The sequence below is a fragment of the Stegodyphus dumicola genome, chromosome X2 (genome assembly GCF_044657685.1).
Source record: "Stegodyphus dumicola isolate Sdum_Otavi_A_Nest chromosome X2, ASM4465768v1".
Taxonomy (NCBI): Eukaryota; Metazoa; Arthropoda; class Arachnida; order Araneae; family Eresidae; genus Stegodyphus; species Stegodyphus dumicola.
Window position 1 is genome coordinate 91,840,005 of NC_140781.1, and position 21,367 is coordinate 91,861,371.

The following is a 21,367-nucleotide window of genomic DNA, read 5'->3' on the forward strand; positions in this document are numbered from 1 at the left end:
TATTCTATTACTTGTTTTGCTTTGTAGAAGTATCCTTGTCTTCCCACCTTTTATAAGTCGAAAGAGGTATTTGGCCCATAAAATTGTGGACTCCTTTTTCTTTCCATTTTTATGTAGTTTTTCTGTTGGGCGAGAAAATAAAAGAAGTGTAGTCATTGGATCAACAGATCTCCTAACAAGGTTTGTTTATTAAGTTTTGCTTTATAACATTTGTGTATATTATTAAAAATATGTGTCAAGGCATTCTTAAAGATGTACATGAAATTAATTCTTACATCTGTTTGCTATAAGATTTTACCTATTTTGGGGACTATGATTAATATGATTAATATTCTCGCATGTTGATGTATTTCTAATGTTTTATAAAATACCAGGATACCGATAATCTGTGACCATGAATCCATAAACGCCTGCAATCTCTGTGCATTTTTGGATGTAAACAAACAAAATTTTGATTATCAGAAAGTAGCGTAGCGGCAATTTTGTAAACTGTATCTGCAGAACTTTTTGATGAAAATATACAGTCAAAAGTCATTAATCCGGACTCGTCGAGACTTCGGTGACTCTGGATTATCGATTTTTCCGGTTTATAGATAATCAGTTTAAATCTGGTAAGATGGCATGCAGAAATTATAAAATTAAAATATGAAACTGTAATTTATGAAATAAAGAACAATTATGATCTAAAGGGTATCAAAATTTACAAAAAAAAAAGCTTAATATTTATTTGTTTACTTTATTAAACATTTCTTTCAATGTAAATTGTTTAAGTTGCTTCGTTTTATGTGATAATACAGTCAAAAGTCTTTAATCCGGACTCGTCGGGACTTCGACGATTCCGAATTATCGATTTTTCCGGATTATAGATCATAAGTTTAAATCTGGTAAGATGGCATGCAGAAATTATAAAATTAAAAATATGAAAGCGTAATTTATAAAATAATGAGCAATTATGATCTAAAGGGTATCAAAATTTACAAAAAAATAAGCTTAATATTTATTTGTTTACTTTATTAAACATTTCTTTAAACGCGCGTATGCATACCCTACGCATAGCCGGAATTACAAAATTGCAACCAGAAAACTATTTGATTTGTATTCGTGATATTTATAATGACGAGAAATTTGATTTAAATCATATCAAAGACGGAGTACATCGAGATTAAATACTACATTTAATAAGGAATTATAAGCCGAATAAAATAAAAACATCTGCCCTAAAGATAACGATAGTGCTGACAGATCAACTTCCAGTTCATAGCGCGCCGCGACGCGACGTCTCCCCCCCCCCCGCGCAGAGCAGCGTGAAATTGATAAACAGATGTCGGAACGGTTAGATAAACAAAGGATATGCTTTTATCCATTTTTTATAGCAATTCGTTTTTTGTTTGATGGACATCGAAGCATACTTTCGTTTTCTAGATCCTTTGGGAGCTCCAGCATCGGAAATTCTATTTGACATCATCGAAAGTTCAAGTTTACTTTTATAAAATTGCTCTTACAGTCTGCAAAAAATAATAAGCCGGATCCAATTCGAAGATTAAGGAACAACGCAATCATCAACATTAACTGAAATAGATAATTATATAATTTTAGCTTATACCGTTCGTTTTACATTAAACGCGCACGCGAAAACGTATTCTGCGCTTGCGCAGACACATATGCGCAGTCGTAAATGTCTTGCGTGCACACGTAAAACGCCTATGCGCATGCGTCAACGCGGCGCATGCGCAGAAAGATTTTAGCTTTGAGGTCCGGATTATAGATCATTCCGGATTATGGGTGTCCGAATTAACGACTTTTGACTGTACTTTCTCTTTAATTCTATAAACAGACATAATTTCTTGTTCAGTTACAAAGTTCCGCTGTTCAAGTCCTATAATTGCTGTCAAGAATACAGACTAATTTGTCAATCTAAATTTTTTCGTTTTCAATAACCTCTGTGTCACTTTCTTCACTATCGGAAGCAAATTATAATGACGAGGAATTTGATGTAAATCATATCAAAGACGGAGTACATTAAGATGAAATACTATATTTAGTAAGGAACTATAAGCCAAATAAAATAAAAACATCTGCCCTGAAGATAAGGATAGTGTTGACAGATCAACTTCCAATTCATTGTGTCCCCCCCCCCCCAGCCACAAAGCAGCGTGAAATTGATAAACAGATTTCGGAATGGTTAGAGAAACGAAGGATATGCCTTTATCCATTTTTTTGCAGCATTTCCACTTTTTGTATGATGGACGTCGAAGCGTATTTTCGCTTTGTAGATTCTTTGGGAGCTCCAGCATCGGAAATTCTATTTGACATAATTGAAAGTTCAAGCTTAGTTTTATAAAATTGCTCTAACAGTCTGCAAAAAATAATAAGCTGGATCCAATTTGAAGATTAAGGAACAATGCAATTTGCAACATTAACTGAAATAGATAATTAGATAATTTTAGCTTATACCATCTGTTATACATTAAACGTATTGTGCGCATGCGCACACACATATGCGCAGCCGTAAAGGTCTTACGCACATGCGTCAAAGAGACATGCGCAGAAAGTTTTTAGCTTTGATGTCCGGATTATAGATTATTCCAGATTATGGGTGTCCGAATTAATGGCTTTTGACTGTATTATGGTATCTTGGTTGAAATAAACATATTAATGGTAAAAATATATTTACAGGTTTTCCTTAGCGATAATTGGTGATTTTTGGTGGTATATGGACGTAGAGTTTGTGCAATTCTTTGACTTGTTATTTTGGCTTTGTGTAGCGGCGTGCAGAATCTTGTTTATATTTTCATTCTCTGATTTTCTTTTAAGTGAAAATAGGTCGATGTGTACATAGATACCAAGTTTGTGCAGTTCTTTGACTTGTCATTTTGGATTTGTGTAGTGGCGATTTTTGCCCCAAATCGCCACTACACTAATATTAATGCTGCAAAATCACTTTGTATGTACTAAATTTAAAATGAAAATTAAGACATGATCTGTAAAGGTTTAGTGCATTGGCTGTCATCAACATGCACACAAAAAAATTGGCTTTATTTGGTACTGTTCTGTTATTGGGGCCCGATTCAGAAATGTATGCACATGCATATGTATGTGCGTATATGTGTATATGTAAACACACATACATTTATTCTTACATATATACATGCATACATAAACACATATATCCATACATACCTGAATACATATGTATATTTCTGAATCCGGCCCCCCCCCCGACAACAGAACAGTGCCCTTAATTCTTAATTAGTGTTGATTAAAAAATCTTCAGATGTGTCCTTGTTTCTTCAAGAAATTGCATTGTTTAATAATAAAATGCTGTTAATTTTTTATACTCTAGGAAGCTTTAGCTGACATTTTTGTTATCCACATTAGCTGATAAGGTTTTGCTTTGAAACCTTTAAACATTTGCTGAAAAACATTTATTAATTTTTATTTGTAACTGGAATATTTTGTTTCTAAATAATGCAGTGGTAATGAAGATTTCATTTTGTAAAGCTTCCCTCCATATAAGGATGTTGAATAAATTCTTTCTGTATTTTCCTGAAAATTAACACTGTATTAAAAAAAAGTAAAAAAACGTGTCTGAATGTATTGTCCATCGCTAGGCCACTACTTTCTGGCAACATTTGAATTCCACATTGGAAAAATAACACGTTTTTGAGGTTATTCAAGAGTTGACACATTTTTTGACGTATTCGCAAGAATGTAAGTACTGCTCAACTAGTCCATGTTTCATTGATTGGAACAAGTGATAATTAAAAGAGGAATGTGTGATGAATCCATCGGTGGTGTAGAACATTTAAGCATTCCGAAGTAGGCTTTCACTGGGTTTGCAGTAAGCGGCTGAGCGTTGTCATGCTGCAAAATCAGTGTGTTGTGTCTCTGCTTGTATAGCAGCCATTTTTCCTTCAGTGCTTAGCTGCGACTCATCAGTTACAGTCGGTAGCAATCTTCCATTATGGTTTCATGTGGCTTGAGCAACTCTTAATAAATTACACCTAGCTGATACTACAAAATGTAGAGCAGAAGCTTGAACCATGGATTGGTCCCTCCAACGGCTGCATGATTTAATCACTGAACACTGACAGTTCCGACCTGGTTTGAATTCCAGGTGAACAGACTGGCTGCATGGGTGTTTTTCCCATGTGTAACGTATATACAAGCCAGTTTCCCTGGTGAAAGTCCTCCACGAAGACAACCATGTGTAACATATATACAAGCCAGCTTCCCTGGTGAAAGTCCTCCACGAAGACAACCTTCCCCTTAGGCAGATAGCATTAGTGTGCTTTGCCATATTCTACCAAACCAAACTTTGTCAACAATGTCAGTGCATGGCTGGGCTTACACCATGATTTTTTGCACTTAGGGTTTATTTTAATGTATCCATTTTTCATCATTAGTGACAATCCAATATAAAAAATCTTTCCTTTTCTGTTGTTCACATGTAAAAAGACACCACCCCTTAACAGCTCTCAGCTTAAACTGGTATGTTACCCTATGAAATTCTTTTTGAATCGTTCCTAATGCTTTAAAATGTTTGGAAACTGTTGTTTGATCAACTCTTAATATTTCTGGAAGTTTAGCTACGGTCTAACATGAATCTTCTTGAAATGCCTTCTGTTCTTTATCTTCAGACTTTTTCAGTCTGCCAGCGCCTTTATCTTCAACATCAAAATCATTATTTTTAAAGCATCTAAACCAATAAGCATGTTGTTTCCAACAGAGCGTGCTTACCGTAAGTTTCAACAAGAAGTTTGGGTTTTCAGCCATAGATTTTTTTTAATAAAGTAGTGCTGTAAAATTTCTCACAAATACTTTTTTGGCACAAAATCTGACATGTTTAACACTATGAAAAACAATCTGCACTTCGGCAGAATAACATGCAGTGAATTTCATGCTTGCTTATGTACTTCCATATAGACGTGTCACCATCTGTTAGAAAAACCCTCCAGTCGACCCCCAGTATTATATAAAAAGGATTGCAGCTGTCCATGTTTGTGAATAAAAATCTGTACTACACATTTCATCAGAATGTACTTTTTCTTCTAAAAAAGACTGTTTGAAATTTCCTTGCTACTGATCAGCCTATCTCTTAACAGAGCAATTTCTTCAGTCCAACCCAGCTGGTTGTGCGCAAATGCTTGGCATAGAAGCCAGATCAGAGCTATTGTACATGATAGTGTTAATTCTATGTGAAAATCTGCATTTTAGCCTCTTATCTATTTTTATTTAAAGAAACCTTGCATTTAATGACTAAAGTAACATAAAAATAAAACTCCATATTCAAATACATTTGGCTAATATAACTATAAAGAAAAGCAGCTATATAACTCATTTAATGATTTACTTAATATTAAAAAAAATTATTGACTGCCAGTCATTTTATTCAACTCTGTATGGCAAAGTGAGAAATGGGGTGGCTACATATGATACTGAAGATTCTGTCTATGTGGGTAGGATAGTTACAACTAATTACATTGCTTTCATACACATTTTGGTTACTGATGGTTCTATTGAAATTCATCATTATTACTGTCCCTTTTGTTCAATTCTAAATGAAGTTTTGTTTTTATCAGTGTTAATTATAATACTTTGTTTAAAAATATAATAATTCTATATTCAGTAGTTACTTGCATGCAAGTAATCCAAATATCATATAGAAATTAGAAGAAATATAAGTAAATTTCGGAAAAACTGGACTTGTGTCTGCAAAATTCTTTAATATGCAGAGTCCTTGGTTTTTTAGATTATCAAAATTCTATTTATAAGTATGTTTGTATAATAATGAAATACTCTAGTGTAAGAAATCATTTGAATGAACATCTAATACTTAGAATTCTGAAACTGAAAGGTTTAATTATTTTTAATATATGTATTTCAGATGTTGTATTCCTTTTGCCTGCATCCATAGAAAACTGTTTTGCATTTCTAAAGTCCAGGAATTCACCAGTTGTATATGCAGGAAACGATTAAAATCACTGATATCATCAGATTCTGCAGTTAATACTTTAATGTCTGCTACCAAACAATTTGGCAATGGTAATCTTTTAAAGAAAGGTGAACAGGATGGCTCTGCAGCTGCTGTGCCTAAGATTCAGACAAGCAGATCAGTCATAACGTAAATATATATTTTTGTGTAATGTTCAAGCAATAACCTGTAATCTAAATTAGCAATTTTTGAACAATGTGCTTTGTGGTTTTCTTGAAAGTGTGGGGCAAGTACCCCAAAATTTTCTTAATGTAAATATTTACATTATAGATATAGTAAATATATGTATTGTACAAAGTCTGAGATCTGAACTTGTTGGTAATTTCTGAGTTTCAGATTTATCTATATCAGTTTAAATCTAATAGGATTGCATGTAGAAATTATAAAATACAAAATATTAAATAATTAAGCATTTATAACTTTAAAGGAATTAAAAAAACCCTCAATGTTTATCTCTTTGCTTTATTAAATGTTGCTAATGCATTCTCTTTAATTTACTTGTTCTTTTTCAGTTTTGAATTATAATTTCTCATTCAATTTTAAAGTTCATTATTCAAGTCCTGTAATTGGCAGGTCGAGAATTCGTAGTAAATTATAAATTGAAATTTTTTCGTTCTTAAGAACCTCTTTGTCACTTTCTTCACTATAGGTAACAATTTCTGGGTTTAGAACCATACTATTTATTTCACCGTCTAATTGATGATTGGGGCCATTGTTTTGCGATGAAAAACTTCTGGTATATCATCTTCATTTATTACCATTTCTGCACAAATTACATTAACTGGAAAATTTTGCTTTTTTGTTTGTGATAGCCAAAAACCTTTTCAGATTCACAGTGATCATCATAAAACTTAGTGTCTGCTATTGTCTATATATGAAATTAATGACTAAAAATGTGTTTGGCTAAATTTTGTCTTGCTTCTATCGCATGCTGACAAAGTTAAATATGGATTATATTAATTTTATTATTTACAATACTTATGCCTATTTCTCGCACATGCTTATGTAAACCCCGAATAAATAAATTTCTTCATATAGTTTATGGCTTACTCAGGGCCAGTGCAGTCTCTCTGTATTCTAAATTCTGCTTCCAAGTCCTTTCCGAAATCCTAAAAATTTTCTCATCCATTAATTTTATTGCTTGGTGCTTCTCTAAATTCTAAAATTTTTCTCTCTAATTTCTGCCTCCCTGTGCGACTGTAACGACTCTGGTACCAGTCTTGGGCTTAGATGAATAACAAATCAGTTTTGGGCAATTCAGACAGCACAAAATGTAATCTTTTGGTGTATGAATTATCATTTACAAAATCCACTTGGCAGCTATTTGGATTACAAAATCTATTTACAAAATCCACTTGGCAGCTTTACTTTAAATTAAATTTGGCAATGTTAATCTTACTATCCTTTAAAGGTGAAGTTTGGTTTTAACTTTGGCTTTAAAAAACTTAAATTTAGTTTCTTTTGTTTTTATTATTATTTTGGTCTGACCCTTTTAATTAATTAATTTTAAAGTTTTCTGTTTTGTTTCACTAGTTTGGTGTGTAAATTTAATTAACTTTTTCTGTTTAATTGTTACCTTTCTTTCTGGTAAAGTTATGAATCCATATTTTCTCAGGCGGTATAATTTTGACTGATGTAATGAAGAAACTTAGTTAATAGAAATGAGTACTTTTCTGTATAATGGTGTAACTATACTATTCGACATTTGTAATGAAACCATATTAGAATTAATTGAAACTTCATGTACTAGAATTAAAATTCAGTACATAGAATTTGATTAATTGTAATGAAAGGAGTTATGTAATAGAATTAAATTTCTGCACTATTTGTTAAAAAAAAAATTTCCCCCCCAACAAGCTGATGCAACAAAAAATGTTCCTATTCCTAGAACCATTAAAGTTATTTGATCATCACTGGCAAACAGTGTCCCTCCAGGTGACTCTAGTCAAATGATTTACCATATGACCTTATTTGAATTTTCTGTATCCTTCTCAGGGTTCTTCTATATGTAAATGTATTACTGGGTGTGCTTGCGAGGGGTGGAAAGTTTGACCATTTAACGTTCTCCTGTATTAGATTGGGACCCTGCTGATGAGGCTAGTGGAAAGAATGTTTTTTGTGTCACAATTTGGTGAAGGGCTGTTTGACCTCTGAGCGACTGTTCTTTCTCATTTTTTCCAAGTTCAAGATTTCTGCTAAGTGAAGAAAAAGTCTGCGTGGGGTTTTCGAGTAGCTGAAATGGAGGCAGGCAGAGAGGGAGTGACCCACCTCCCACTAACAACGACAGACAGCCAGAACAACACATGTATAATTATGAACAGCTGAGGATGCCATACAGAATCTTTAAAGCGTTAGACCCTTCAGATGGACCGAGGAGAAGGACTGTCCAGAGTGGACAAATGATTGGAAAGCCTTGCATTGGACACTAATTAACTCTTTTATTAAATTTTACTTACTCGTTCCTTTTTTAAAAATTTTCATCGATAAGAAATTTTCCGCTAGAAACTATGTGGGATGGAAGATTTGGTTCCCCTCTGAGAAATTGTCACTTAAAACCATTTAGCCCCCTTGTGACTTGAGTTTTAATTTAGTTAATAGTAGCTTGATGTGCTTAAATATGCTGATTGACTAAAGTTTTGTTGAATGAATTAGTACTCATGTAGTTACCGGTGAATGCCAGATGAAAAAGTGCTTATAGTATTGTTAATTCTGTTACCTTACAAGTTCCTAAATTAAAATGTGGCTGAAATTATAAATAGTGCTAATTCTTTTATCTTGCCCGAAGTCAACTGGACATTTATTTGTTTTATTAAAAAACCTGATTGATTTTATTTCTGTTTTGCAGAAAAGTATAATTTAAAATGTATATAAGTTCCAGAAAGGGGCCCGCTTTTATCACATTTGGTTTTTGTTCTGTAACATAAAAGAAAAATAGAAGGTATATTCTTTATATTTTGTTAAAAAATTGATTTTGCCACCGTCGAAGTTGACGCTTCATTGCAGCTTCAATGCAGTGTATTCAATTATTGGTCTATATATACAGGGTGTTTCATAGATCATGGGACAAATGTGGAGGTGTGGTGGAGTGTACTGAAACATGCATTTTTTATAGGAATGTAGGGTCTAAAGTGACGGGTTAAGGCAGGAACGAAAAAAAAAAAAGACACAAGAGGAAAATGTGTTTATGTACAAAATCAACACAAAGTACTTCTTTATAGCAATACAGTATTCACAAATAAATGTTCAAAATTGAGACCACCAGCAGTAATACATGCTTGGTAACGTCGCAGAAGGGATTGATGAACATTTTGAAAAACGATAGGCATTTCGCACACGTTTGCAGCCGCAGTGGATAGTCGTGCAATGAGGTCCTCCAGTGAGTCAACAGGAGTTTTGTAAATGATGCTCTTCAGATGGCCTCATAAAAAAAAAATCCAAGCTGGATAAATCTGGCGAACGGGTCCACCACAGCCAATCCATTGGCCCGAAAATGTCCCATCCAAGTAATTGCAGACCTGCACGTGGTTATGGGCTGATGCACCATCATGCTGGAACCACATGCGATCATGAACAACAGTCGGAACATCCTGCAGCAATTCTGATAGCACCTCTTGCAGAAAAATATAACATAAGCCATTTGTACGTGCGGGTAAGAGATATGGGCCTATGAGTTGGTAGTTAACAATACTCGCCCACACATTCACAGAGAAGCAGGTTTGGAATGCATGTGGACGTGTGCCATGTGGATTATGAATTGCTCACATGTGCATGTTGTGGCTATTGAAGATGCCGTCCTGTGAGAAAGTTGCCTCGTCCATGAATAGCACATCCAATAGGAAATCTATCCAAGTCTGTCATTGGTTCTTGCAGCATACGCGCCGCACACTGCTGCAAGAACCAATGACAGAAATTAACTTGAAGAGGGTAATCTGTCTTTTGCAAGGCTTGGACTCTCTGCAAATGGTATGGGTGCAAACCATTTTCATGCAATACTCTCCAAACGGTGAAATGGCTCAGCTGCAGACAATGTGCAATAGCTCTTGTACTTGTCTGAGGTGATTCATGCACAATGTTCAAAATGAATTCTTCAATGCGAGGTTGTCGTGCACTTCTTTCACTCCTGGTGTCAGAGGTGGCTTCAAATGACCCGTTTTCACACAGAGACTGATGCAACCTCTCGAACATTGTGTGCTTCGGCATACACCTGTTCGGAAACTGTTCCTGGTACAACCTTAGCGCTGCTCTGCCATTCCCATTAGCAGCACCATGCATAAGATGCATGTGAGCCTTTTCCCTGTGCGTAAACTCGCCCATCACACTCGACATCAGAGTTGCGAATGATCCTCTGATACATCGGATCGTGGTTTGTCGGGCTCACTACTGCCCTCTACCGCTGCATTGCCAGCCAAACACAGCTGTTGTTCCTATTACTGTTAGTGTTCTTTTTTTTTTTTTTTTTTTTTTTGAACATTTATTGTGAATACTGTATTGCTGCAAAGAAGCGCTTTGCGTTGATTTTGTACATGAACACATTTTCCTCTCGTGTCGTTTTTTTTTTTGCATTTCTGCCTTAACTCTTCACTTTAGACCCTACATTCCTATAAAAAAAAAAAATGCATGTTTTAGTACGCTCCACCACCCCTCCAAGTTTGTCCCATGATCTATGAAACATCTTGTATATGATTTGTATCAGGTTCTATTTCAATCTAGGTTATCACTATATTGTCACACCATTTACACATGCCTGTTTACATACTTTGTTATAAATTGTACAGTGTTTACATTGATCATGAATCTGATTTACTTAAGTGGCACATATACAAAAGGATTTATTTATGTGTATTCATAACAGTGAAATGAAATTAAGAATCGTGTCTTGTCATGTTCTGTTATGAAAGAATATGAAATACAAATCATATGAAAGAATATCAAATACACATGCATAAAACATTCAAAAAAAATTCTGAAGAAAAAATGTTGCTGGTGTTCCGGAGATCCAGATATTAGATCATTTCACATGTTCGACATCCAGATTTCAGACCTTGTACTGCATGTGCTGCATAATTTACTAAATAGTATATATATCTATGTATGTGTATATTTGTAGTGTATATAGAATAGAATATACTAAGTAATTTACTACATATTGACCTAACTGGTCATCTGGTCAATGAGCTGCAATTATAAACAATTTTTATTGTTACAAAAAATTTTTAAACATAATACAGACAACATAAAAATATGAGGGCAAAAGCAAGAGGAGGTGTTATTTGTGAAAAGTTAAGTTAAATAGTATGTGCCAATATTTTTTAATAGAACAATGTAATAACTTTCTCCCCTTAGTCACCTGTAATAATTTTAAACTGAAAGGACATAATTTAGGTTTCAATAAATCTTCTCTAAAACATGTTAGCTGATTAGTTTTCAGTAGATATTAAAAAAAAAATTATTCTATGAACTTAATTCAATGCTTATACAGTACAAAGTCTTTAATCCGGAATGATCTATAATCCGGGCCTCAAAGCTACAAGCTTTCTGTGCATGTGCGTTTACGCATGCGCATTTAATATATAACGGACGGTATAAGCTAGGCTAAAATTATCTATTTCAGTTAATGTTGCAGATTGCATTGTTTCTTAATCTTGTAATTGGATCCGGCTTATTTTTTGTTGACTGTTAGAGCAATTTTATAAAAAGTAAGCTTCACCTTTCAATTATGTCAAAAAGAGTTTCCGATTCTGGAGCTGCCAAAGGATCTACAAAGCGAAAGCATGTTTCGATGTGTATCAAGCAAAAAGTGGAATTGCTGCAAAAAATGGAAAAAGGCATGAAGAAAGTGACAGAGAGGTTAGTGAAAATGAAAAAATTTCTATTGACAAGTTAGTCGGTATTCTCGACACAGCAAGAACAGCGGAACTTTGTAATTAAACAAGAAATTATGTCTGTTTATAGAATTAAAGAGAAAGTATTATCATATGAAACGAAGCAACTTAAACAACTTACATTGAAAGAAATGTTTAATAAAGTAAACAAATAAATATTAAGCTTTTTTTTTCGGAAATTTTGATACCTTTTAGATCATACTTGCTCTTTATTTCATAAATTACGGTTTCATATTTTTAATTTTATAATTTCTGCATGCCATCTTACCAGATTTAAATTGATGTCCCATAATCCGGAATCGCCGAAGTCCCGATGAGTCCCGATTAAAGACTTTGTACTGTATATTATCTAAGTAACTCTGAAAGTTGGTGGAGACCTCGCCAATATTGCACTAGTCATTCATGTAGAATTCTAAAGGAATCAATGCCTCTTTATCAAATAAACAATCAGTATTCTAATCCATTTTATTTCATAAAAAGTGTTTCATCACCTTCTAATATTTATGCCCTCCAATTTTACCAGAAGCTGTGTTTAGAATGCTACGAGTACAAATTTCTTGCCGGTAATTGTTTTAGTCTATTGCTGCTTTGTCAGCTGTATTTAGCTGACCATGTTGTATCGATAATATTGTGAATTGTAAGTGATGGAACGATTCCATAACTTTGAAACTAATCGGTGCATATTTCTCTGTAGAAGACTAGTCGCCTAATGATAATCTTTTTTTTGGGGGGGGGTCCTTCCAAGTGCCAGAAGAATTACATGAAACAGTAAATTTATGTAGTGCATTTTTAAGTAAAGGCTGTTTTGTTATATACACTAATAGGTGGCACACGTGCTACAGTGAAGGCTTGCGTCATGTCCCAGCATTTCATGGAAACATCGGTGCTGAGTTGCAGTTGTGTAGGTAACCTGTATGGTCTATTTGTCTTTAAAATGTTCAAGATTATCAAATCGCCTGCCACATGCGAGGCACGGTCAGTGATACATTTTTTGTCGGCAAGAAATTTGTCTGCTGCAGAAATTCAACGGCAGATTTGTAAAGTTTACAGAGCCGTGAGTGAAGGCAAAATGTGTAAGTGGGTCGGAGACTTCAAAGCTGGCTGCGACAACGTCCATGGTGAGTCCCGTTCTGGTCACCTGTCTATGATCACAGATGATATGGTGGCTTCAGTTGAAATCAAAATTCTTCAGAACAGACACTTCACCATAAGCACACTTTCAGACAAATTTCTTGAACTGTCTAAGTCAGTGCTGTAAAAGATTGTTTCTGAAAAGTTAAGGTTTAAGAAACTGTGCTCCTGTTGTGTCCCTAAACTCGTAACAGAGGGCCACAAAAAACAAAAGATTTGAGTGTTCACTGAATTTTTTGACTCATTATAACAAAGGTGACGCCATATTGAGTTGGATCATAACTGGAGACAAAACGGTTTCACATGTCACGTCCTAACAGAAACAGAGCATGGAGTAGAGAGACACTCTTCTGTAAGGGTCAAGGCCAAACAGACTGTGTCCCAGCAAAAGATCATGGCGTTGGTTTTTGGGATAGGCACAGTGTTTTGTTGGTCGACTTCATGCAACGCAGAACCACCATAAATGCAGTAGTCTACTGCCAAACCCTGCGAAAGCTATGCAAAGTGATTCAAAACTAAAGGCATGGCTTGCTGACAGAGGGAATTTTGCTACTCCATGACAATGCAAGGCCTCACACTGCAGCTCAAACCCAAGCTTTATTGGACTATTTTGGCTGGGAAGTTTTGGACTCCTTCCCTTCAGCCCAGACCTTGCACCGAGTGATTTTTTATATTTTCCGGTATCTCAAACATCATTTCGGTGGCAACCACTACAACAGTGATGAAGACTTAAAGCAGCCATGACCTCTTAGTTATCGGAGCAGACGGCAAGTTTTTATGACGAGAGTATTCAAAATTCTAAGATATAAGTTTTTAAACAAACTTGCCAACTATTTTGAAAAATAGAGAAACATGTGTAGAATCCAAAAATAAATTTGGCTTTTGAAAGTTTTTTTTTATTTTTATTTTCAAACGGCCTTCATTTAAAAAACATCCCTCATATTTCCTTGTTTATATAAATAAAAGGTGGCGTATCGAGAATTAGCTTGGTTACATCAAACAAAGGGGCAGATGTTGTGAGCTTGTTACATTATGCTTATCTTTAGTTGGCACTAAATTGTGCTGCTTGGTAAGAGTTTCATGGTTAATGGGATAATTCGTAAGCATTCATAATTCATTTAGAAGTCAAACAACAAAAATCAGCATTATGTTTTCAAATTTTTGCAGATTCAAATTTTTATTGTTACAAAAAATTTTTAAGCATAATACAGACAACATAAAAATATGAGGGCAAAAGCAAGAGGAGGTGTTATTTGTGAAAAGTTAAGTTAAATAGTATGTGCCAATATTTTTTAATAGAAAGATGTAATAACTTTCTCCCCTTAGTCACCTGTAATAATTTTAAACTGAAAGGACATAATTTAGGTTTCAATAAATCTTCTCTAAAACATGTTAGCTGATTAGTTTTCAGTAGATATTAAAAAAAAAAAAAATTCTATGAACTTAATTCAATGCTTATACAGTACAAAGTCTTTAATCCGGAATGATCTATAATCCTAGGACTAGTCCTGTGAATTCTGTGAAAACACAACATTGATTTCCGTTGTTTGACTTCTAAATTAACTTGTTCGGCATGTTATTGTATCTTAATTGATAATTCAGTGTAATGATTAAGTGTTTTAACCTACCACCATAATTTTCATTTAATACAGCTTTTACAGTTGACTGATTACCTAAAAAAATGTCAAGTTATAGAATATAAAGTCTAAGATCTGGAATCATTGGGACTTGGGTGATTCTGGAAATTTCCGTGGTACTTACATATTGGGTCATCTGGGAAGTTCTGCAGTTTTTCAAAACAAAGCACATTTTCTTCTAATTATTTTGCTACCACTGATAAGGAGTGACCTTAATTAAAGCAGATGGGTACTAGTCTTTTTAGCTCAAATTATGTAATTCTAGCATTATGGCATATTTTTTTTTAGTGACATGCTAAGAATGGAGAACCCAAAAGTGCATTTTCATCATGTTATGCTTTTTTATATTAAAAGTACTTGTACTTTAACAGACCAGAATATTCTTGCTCAAATTTCAGCATGTGATTCTTCATTGATACAAAATAAAGATGCTCCTTTTTTGAAACAGCTTATTACTGGAGGCTACAAGAGAAAGAACATGAGGTAAGCCAAAAGAACCTTCTTGAGTTATGTTGAGGGAGGGGCTGAACCCCCAAAAACATAATTGTTTCTGTATGTTGGTACTACAAAGGAATTGTGTTATAGAGGCTCACGCTCCTTGTTAACATAAACTGAGTGAAAACTCTGAAGACTTCAATCTTTATGTCTTGGAAAATACAACAGAGACTTCGAAAGGGTGTAAAAAATCATTTTATTAACTTAAATAATTTAACAGAAGGCACAGCTTGTACCTACAGAACCAGCCAGCATTTATGGTGTACGTGAAAAGTAAAGAATTGAATTGAACTAAGTAAATTTTAGTTACCGTAAAGGCAACACAAACTGAAGACACTTAAGTTGGCTCAGAGCAAATATTGGCATGACAAGCCTAATGGCGAGAATAACAGTACATCGCAGATAAGAGAATCAACTAATAATGTGGCCTTCAGCAGGTGGAACATGCTCTAATTCTACCATCTAAAACCTTCCTTTAAATACTGTCTCTTTCTACCTCATATGAATATGCACAAACTAGAAATTAGCATCCTGTCAGGAAAATTGAAAGTGAGAAAAACAGAAAAGCTAGTTCACATAAAATAAATATAAATGAATACTGTACAGTGTACTATAAATTCTTGCTATCAATCAGACAATTGAGAAAAATACTTTTTCCAAATGGCAGTTTTAACATGTTGACCGCTGTGGGTGCCACCGGTGACTGGCAATGTGACAAATAGTAAAATACATAATTAGAGTAAATATCGATACTGATAAATTTTTAAATAGTAATGGTTTGAAGAATAATAAATCGTAAAAATTCAAATTATAATTCGCAATAATGCTCCACACCGAGTCGAATCGTGAAAAATGCATTAAGCACGATTATATAACTCGCATTATCTTCTGTAGATAATATTTCAACATAATATACATCGCATAATAAAAATTTCAAGTTGGCGTTATGGGCAAACCACGTAAAATGCGCGACATTCAAAGTGTTCAAAGCAGGAAATGAAGCAAAGTGTCTAGAACTGGCCAATAATGGAGTTTTTTTTTTTTTTTTTTTTTTTTTTTTTTTTTTTTTTTGTGTGTGTGTGTGTGTGTGTGTGTGCTGCACATTTTGATGAATGACGGATGAAGACTCATTTAGCTGAGTTGGCATGTTTTGTATCGCCCTCCATATTCACTTGATCTTGTCCCTTCGGATTTTCCTCTCTTCAGATCACTTCAAAACCCTCCGAGCAGCATGGAATTCACTTCTTTTGAGACTGTCAAACAGCACCTCAGTAACTTCTTTATGAATAAACCTAATGACTTTAAAAAAAAAATTTCCACCTGCTGAAGAGATGGCAAAAAGTTATACAGTAGAAATCCAGAAATCCATGACACTTGGGACCAGAGGTTGTGCGGATTTGAGGACAGAAAAGATAATATTCAGACTAAAAGTGCAAAAATAAATAAGGCATATTAGATACATTTAATTAAATTATGATATACATTAATACAATAATTAATTATATGCATTAAATTATTATTATGTTTATAAACTGATTATATTATATTGTTCATTTACATTAGGCTCTATTTTTAAATCAGCATGAATCTGCTTCCCCTTTTCTCTCAAACAAGCGTCCTGCCCCTTGTTGCGTGAACGAAATTCATGTAAGGTGTAGTCCTGAAATAGGTACCCCGTCACTCCACCGCTGCCGGAACCACTCGTACAAGACAGCATCGAGGCTTGCCGATTTCGCCTCGTGTAAAGATTTCCGGTTTCGGATTCCTCTGTTAGAATCAGTGTTGCTGTGAAATTTCAACAACTTTCCTTTATTGTTCCATATATCATACACAGTCCATGTGGCAATTCCATACGATTCTGCTATAAACCGAGCAGTAGCACTTGCCACCATCTTTAGCAGAATTTCCACTTTTTTCATAACCGTTAATGCAACGTGTTTACGTTTTTCACCCTTGCAAGCAGTAAAATCACGAGTGCTTTTCTTATCTGTCATTGTATTAAAAAGCGCTGAAATTTAAAATATTCTTAATTTATCCACAAAATATTTGGATTAAAAAAAATCACTAAACAATCTCGTGAAATAACAAAGCTTAGAAAGTACAACACGAAGCTTGAACTTGAAAGAAGAGTCGAGTTAATCGTCTGCTTTTTTACTTCGATGCAGATTGGAGGGTGAAAAAACTTATCATGATGTCAATAATTTGGTATTTCCGTTAAAACTAATTATTATTTGGTAATTATGACGTCATTATCCAGTAAGTATTTTTTTCTTCGATATTTCGTACTCCATGTTGCGGTTTTCGGAAACTATAAACTGAATGTTTATATTTTGAGAGGCAACGCGGATTTCAGGAGTTGGCGAATTTCGGGTCGGTAGATTTTCGGTATTTGACTGTACAACCAAATGCTGCTTATGTGGTTCAGTGGAATTTTCGTATGATTTTGTGCTGCTTCATTTATATTTATCATTAAAAAAAAAAAAAAAAACAGTAGAACATACTGGATGACCCAATATTGCTAACTTTGAAACGGCCAGTTTTGTAAAATCTACAAAATCTATCTTTTTATATAATCTTCTGGTCTATATAGTTATATTTAGTAAATGCCCTTTTGGTTTTGTATCAGTACATTACGAATAATTGTGAATATTATCAATCATTATGAACATTGTTATTACATTATGAATTGAAATCAGGGATTGAAAATAAAATTAGAAACAGTTATAATTATTCAAGGAGATCAAAGTAATATTCTTAATAACCTATTGCTACTAATGCTGTTCATTCTTGTATGTATTTTCTTTAATTCTGTGACTACAGGGTCTGAGAAAAAGGTTATAAATAACTGCACAGATAGCTATGGCAGTAATAATAGAAGTAGAAAAGTAATACAAATATAAAATGAAAGTTATTGTAATACTTAATGAGAAAGAAAACTCTTGAACGGAATTATTTTTCTACAACTTATGATTGTTCTGTTTATTATCGTATTCTGTCATGAGATAAATGATATCTAATAAAATATTCATAGGTAAGGTACTTGGCTTAATTCATAGATGTTATGAAGCCATAAATATCCAGATGTAGAAAGTAGAACACCCTGATAAATTGCTTGGAAGTTTTAACTCAAAATATTTCATATTACTTATAAGTCTTTGAAAATAATGAGACAATGTCTAAAAAGTGGCTAATATAAATAATATGGGACAGTAATATGGATGGCTGTTAAAACTGTAAAACTCTTTTTCCAGCTGTTAAAACTTACTTTTGTATTGACTGTGATTCAAACACTTAAGCATGTTGTATTAAGATTGTGAGATTTGATTGACGCTAATAGCTGATAACTTTTGATAAACGGTTTTAAAGTATTTCAGTCAGGCAACGTGTTATGTGTCTCATCCAAAGTGCAAGACTTTATGTCGTTACATAAATTCACATTTTGGGCCTTACATCATAACTCTTCACACAAAGTCAGCTCCATTTCTGTATACATATTTTTAGATTTTACAAAATATTTTCATTTTTGCCCGGTAGTCTTATTAAAGAAAACAGCTGCACGAAGATTTCCTAGCTCTTATTTGCTCAGCAATGACACTGTCTGCAAACCACGAAATGCGTGCGACAGTCAACGTGTTAAAAGCTGGAAATGAAGCAAAGTGTCTAATTTTTGTTTCAATGAATGTTTCCCAGATTTTATTCACAAGAAATCAAGAAATACTTTGGGCCCACCAGCGGCCGAGCGGTAAAGTCGCTGAACACTGGTAGTTCGGTTCGAGGTTTGAATCCTGCGAATGGGCTGGCTGCATGGGCATTTTCGTGGTTTTCACCATGTGTAATGTGTATACGAGCCAGTTTCCCTTAGAAAGTCCTCCACAAAGGCATCCCTCCCCTTAGGCAGATAGCCCTAGTGTGCTTTGCCATAATTAAATACACACACACAAGAAATAGTTTGGGTTTTTAAACGTTAAATGTAATTGGTCTTAAAAGGCCAGGCTGATCTTTAATTATCAAATCTGCTGTTCTGTAACTTTTGAATAATTTAGTTAAACTGTCTTAGTTTTAATTGCATTTCTCACTGTTACTTATTATGTTACAATAAATTTTTAGTTATTCAATGAATTTCTGCTTTTATAGCTATGCCAGTTTTTACCAGTTATAACCAGTAGATTTAATCATTTACTTTGGCAGAAACTTGCCACTCATGATTTATATATGTATAACAGGATTCAAGAACAGAAATGTTTTATTACCCATTAAAAAATAACTATTCAGCTTCAATTCAGAAGTTAAACAACAAAAATTTCACAGGACTAGTTTCGATGGTTTTACCGAACCACCATCTTCAGCTGCAAAACCGCAAATGAACCAGATAGGAAAAATGATTAGATAAGATAAGAAAGCCTGGACAAGAATAAGCAAATGGCGCCATCTGTTCGTGAAACCAGAACTAAAACATAATTTCTTTAAAGACCGAAGGCAAATTTAAATTTGGATTGGAATTAGGATCGTTAACTAGAACAGAAAGATTTTTATGAATGTGAAATGCCTCTAGAAAATCCAGTTCTCCAATGGAAGATGTTTTTTGAATAATTTTGGCAGCAGAAAAACTGAAAGTGTGGCTTTCAGACCAACAATGTTGAGCAACAGAAGACTTCTGTGTTTCCTTTTTTCTAACATATGCCTCATGTTCCTTGATGCGAAATTTTAAGGCTCTCTTAGTTTGGCCAATGTAAATTAAACCACACTGGCAAGGAATCCTATAAATACCCCAGGAATTCATATCCGGAATGGGGTCCTTGAGTATGGAAGTCGGAATTTTATTGATGGGAGAATAAACAACCCGAAAGTTAAATTTCTGCAAAATATGTGCAACTTTATAGCTAATTGATGGAAAGAAGGGAATGACAACAGAATTTTTATAATCTCCTAAAACAAGAGTGTGCCTTTTAGTGTGTTGAGATGAGAATTTTTTAACTGCTTGATTAATAATGTTGGGTGGAAAGCCCCTGTCAATAGCTATTGCTTTTAAATAATTTAGTTCTTCATCAAGGGCTAGTTTGGAGGAGCAAACTTGAAGAGCACGGAAAACATAGGAATAAAATGAAGCTAACTTTTGTTTAGTCGGATGACATGATTTAAAGTGTGGTGGAAGGCAAACCGATGAAGGTTTACGGTAAACCGTAGTACTGAAGTTGGATGTGTTACGTGTGACCAGAATGTCGAGAAACGGAAGAGAATTGCAAGTCTCAAGTTCAAAAGTGAACTGAATAGCAGGATCAATAGAATTCATTGTTGAGAGAACTTTATTTAAATCATCATTATTACCTTCAAACAGAGTAAAAGTATCGTCTACGTAGCGGAACCATGCCGGGAAGTTTAAAGTTTCAAACAATTTTGATTCATAATAATGCATGTAGATATCAGCCAGGATGGGACTGAGGGGGCTTCCCATGGCTAATCCCTCAGTTTGCTTGTAATATTTATTTTGGAAAACAAAATGTGTTTGTTTCAAACAGAGTTGAGTGAGAGAAATTAGCTCATCAATTTCGATGCAAGAGAAATGAAATTCGCGAAGTCTGGTTTCTAGACATCTTAATGCACCCTCCACTGGGACATTGGTGAATAATGATTTTACATCAAAAGAAACCATGAGTAAATTACTAGGAGAAATGTTTTTAACTTTTTTTACAAACTCTATTGAATTTTTTATGGTGTAAATGTTATTGTCTAATAGAGTTGAAAATCTAGAAACTAAATATTTAGCTAATGGATACGAGGCAGTACCTTAAATTTGATACAATAGGGCGGAAAAGAAGACCACTTTTATGAATTTTGGGAAGAGCATATAATCTGGCACGATTCGCAACAGATGGGATAAGTGAATGTTTTAAGTTGCCTGAAATGATTTGTGAAGATCTGATCGCAGTTTTTATTTTTGACAAGTCCGAAGGTGAAGGATCTTTAGGGATCGGATTATATGGTCCTTCGTTTAAGAGTTTAGTGACACCATCGATGTAAGTGTTCCTATCCATGACGACTATCTAGCCACCTTTGTCGGCCATTGAAATAATAATATCCGGGTTAGAATGAATTTCATGCAATGTAGCTCTTTCTCTCGCAGTTAGATTTGGTTTCAAAGGTTTATTATTGAATTTCACATTATGAGCGATAAGATGCCTAATCATTTCTTTCTGTGAATCTGAAACTTTACTGAACTTGAAAGCTTT

The 21,367-nt window shown here is 34.2% G+C and overlaps 1 protein-coding gene across 4 annotated transcripts in view; it reads left to right on the plus strand.

The window, feature by feature from the left end:
- LOC118192786 (coiled-coil domain-containing protein R3HCC1L) overlaps positions 1–21,367 on the plus strand; it is a 79,598-nt gene that overhangs the window by 19,970 nt on the left and 38,261 nt on the right. For 2 of the 4 annotated variants that reach the window (XM_035363808.2, XM_035363804.2), the window contains exons 2-3: positions 28–180; positions 5,888–6,124. In XM_035363808.2, the coding sequence (XP_035219699.2) occupies positions 28–180; positions 5,888–6,124 (390 nt within the window). Of the gene's footprint in view, positions 1–27; positions 181–5,887; positions 6,125–15,043; positions 15,129–21,367 lie in introns of those variants that run through there. The other 2 variants (XM_035363823.2, XM_035363816.2) reach the window with 2 other exon arrangements.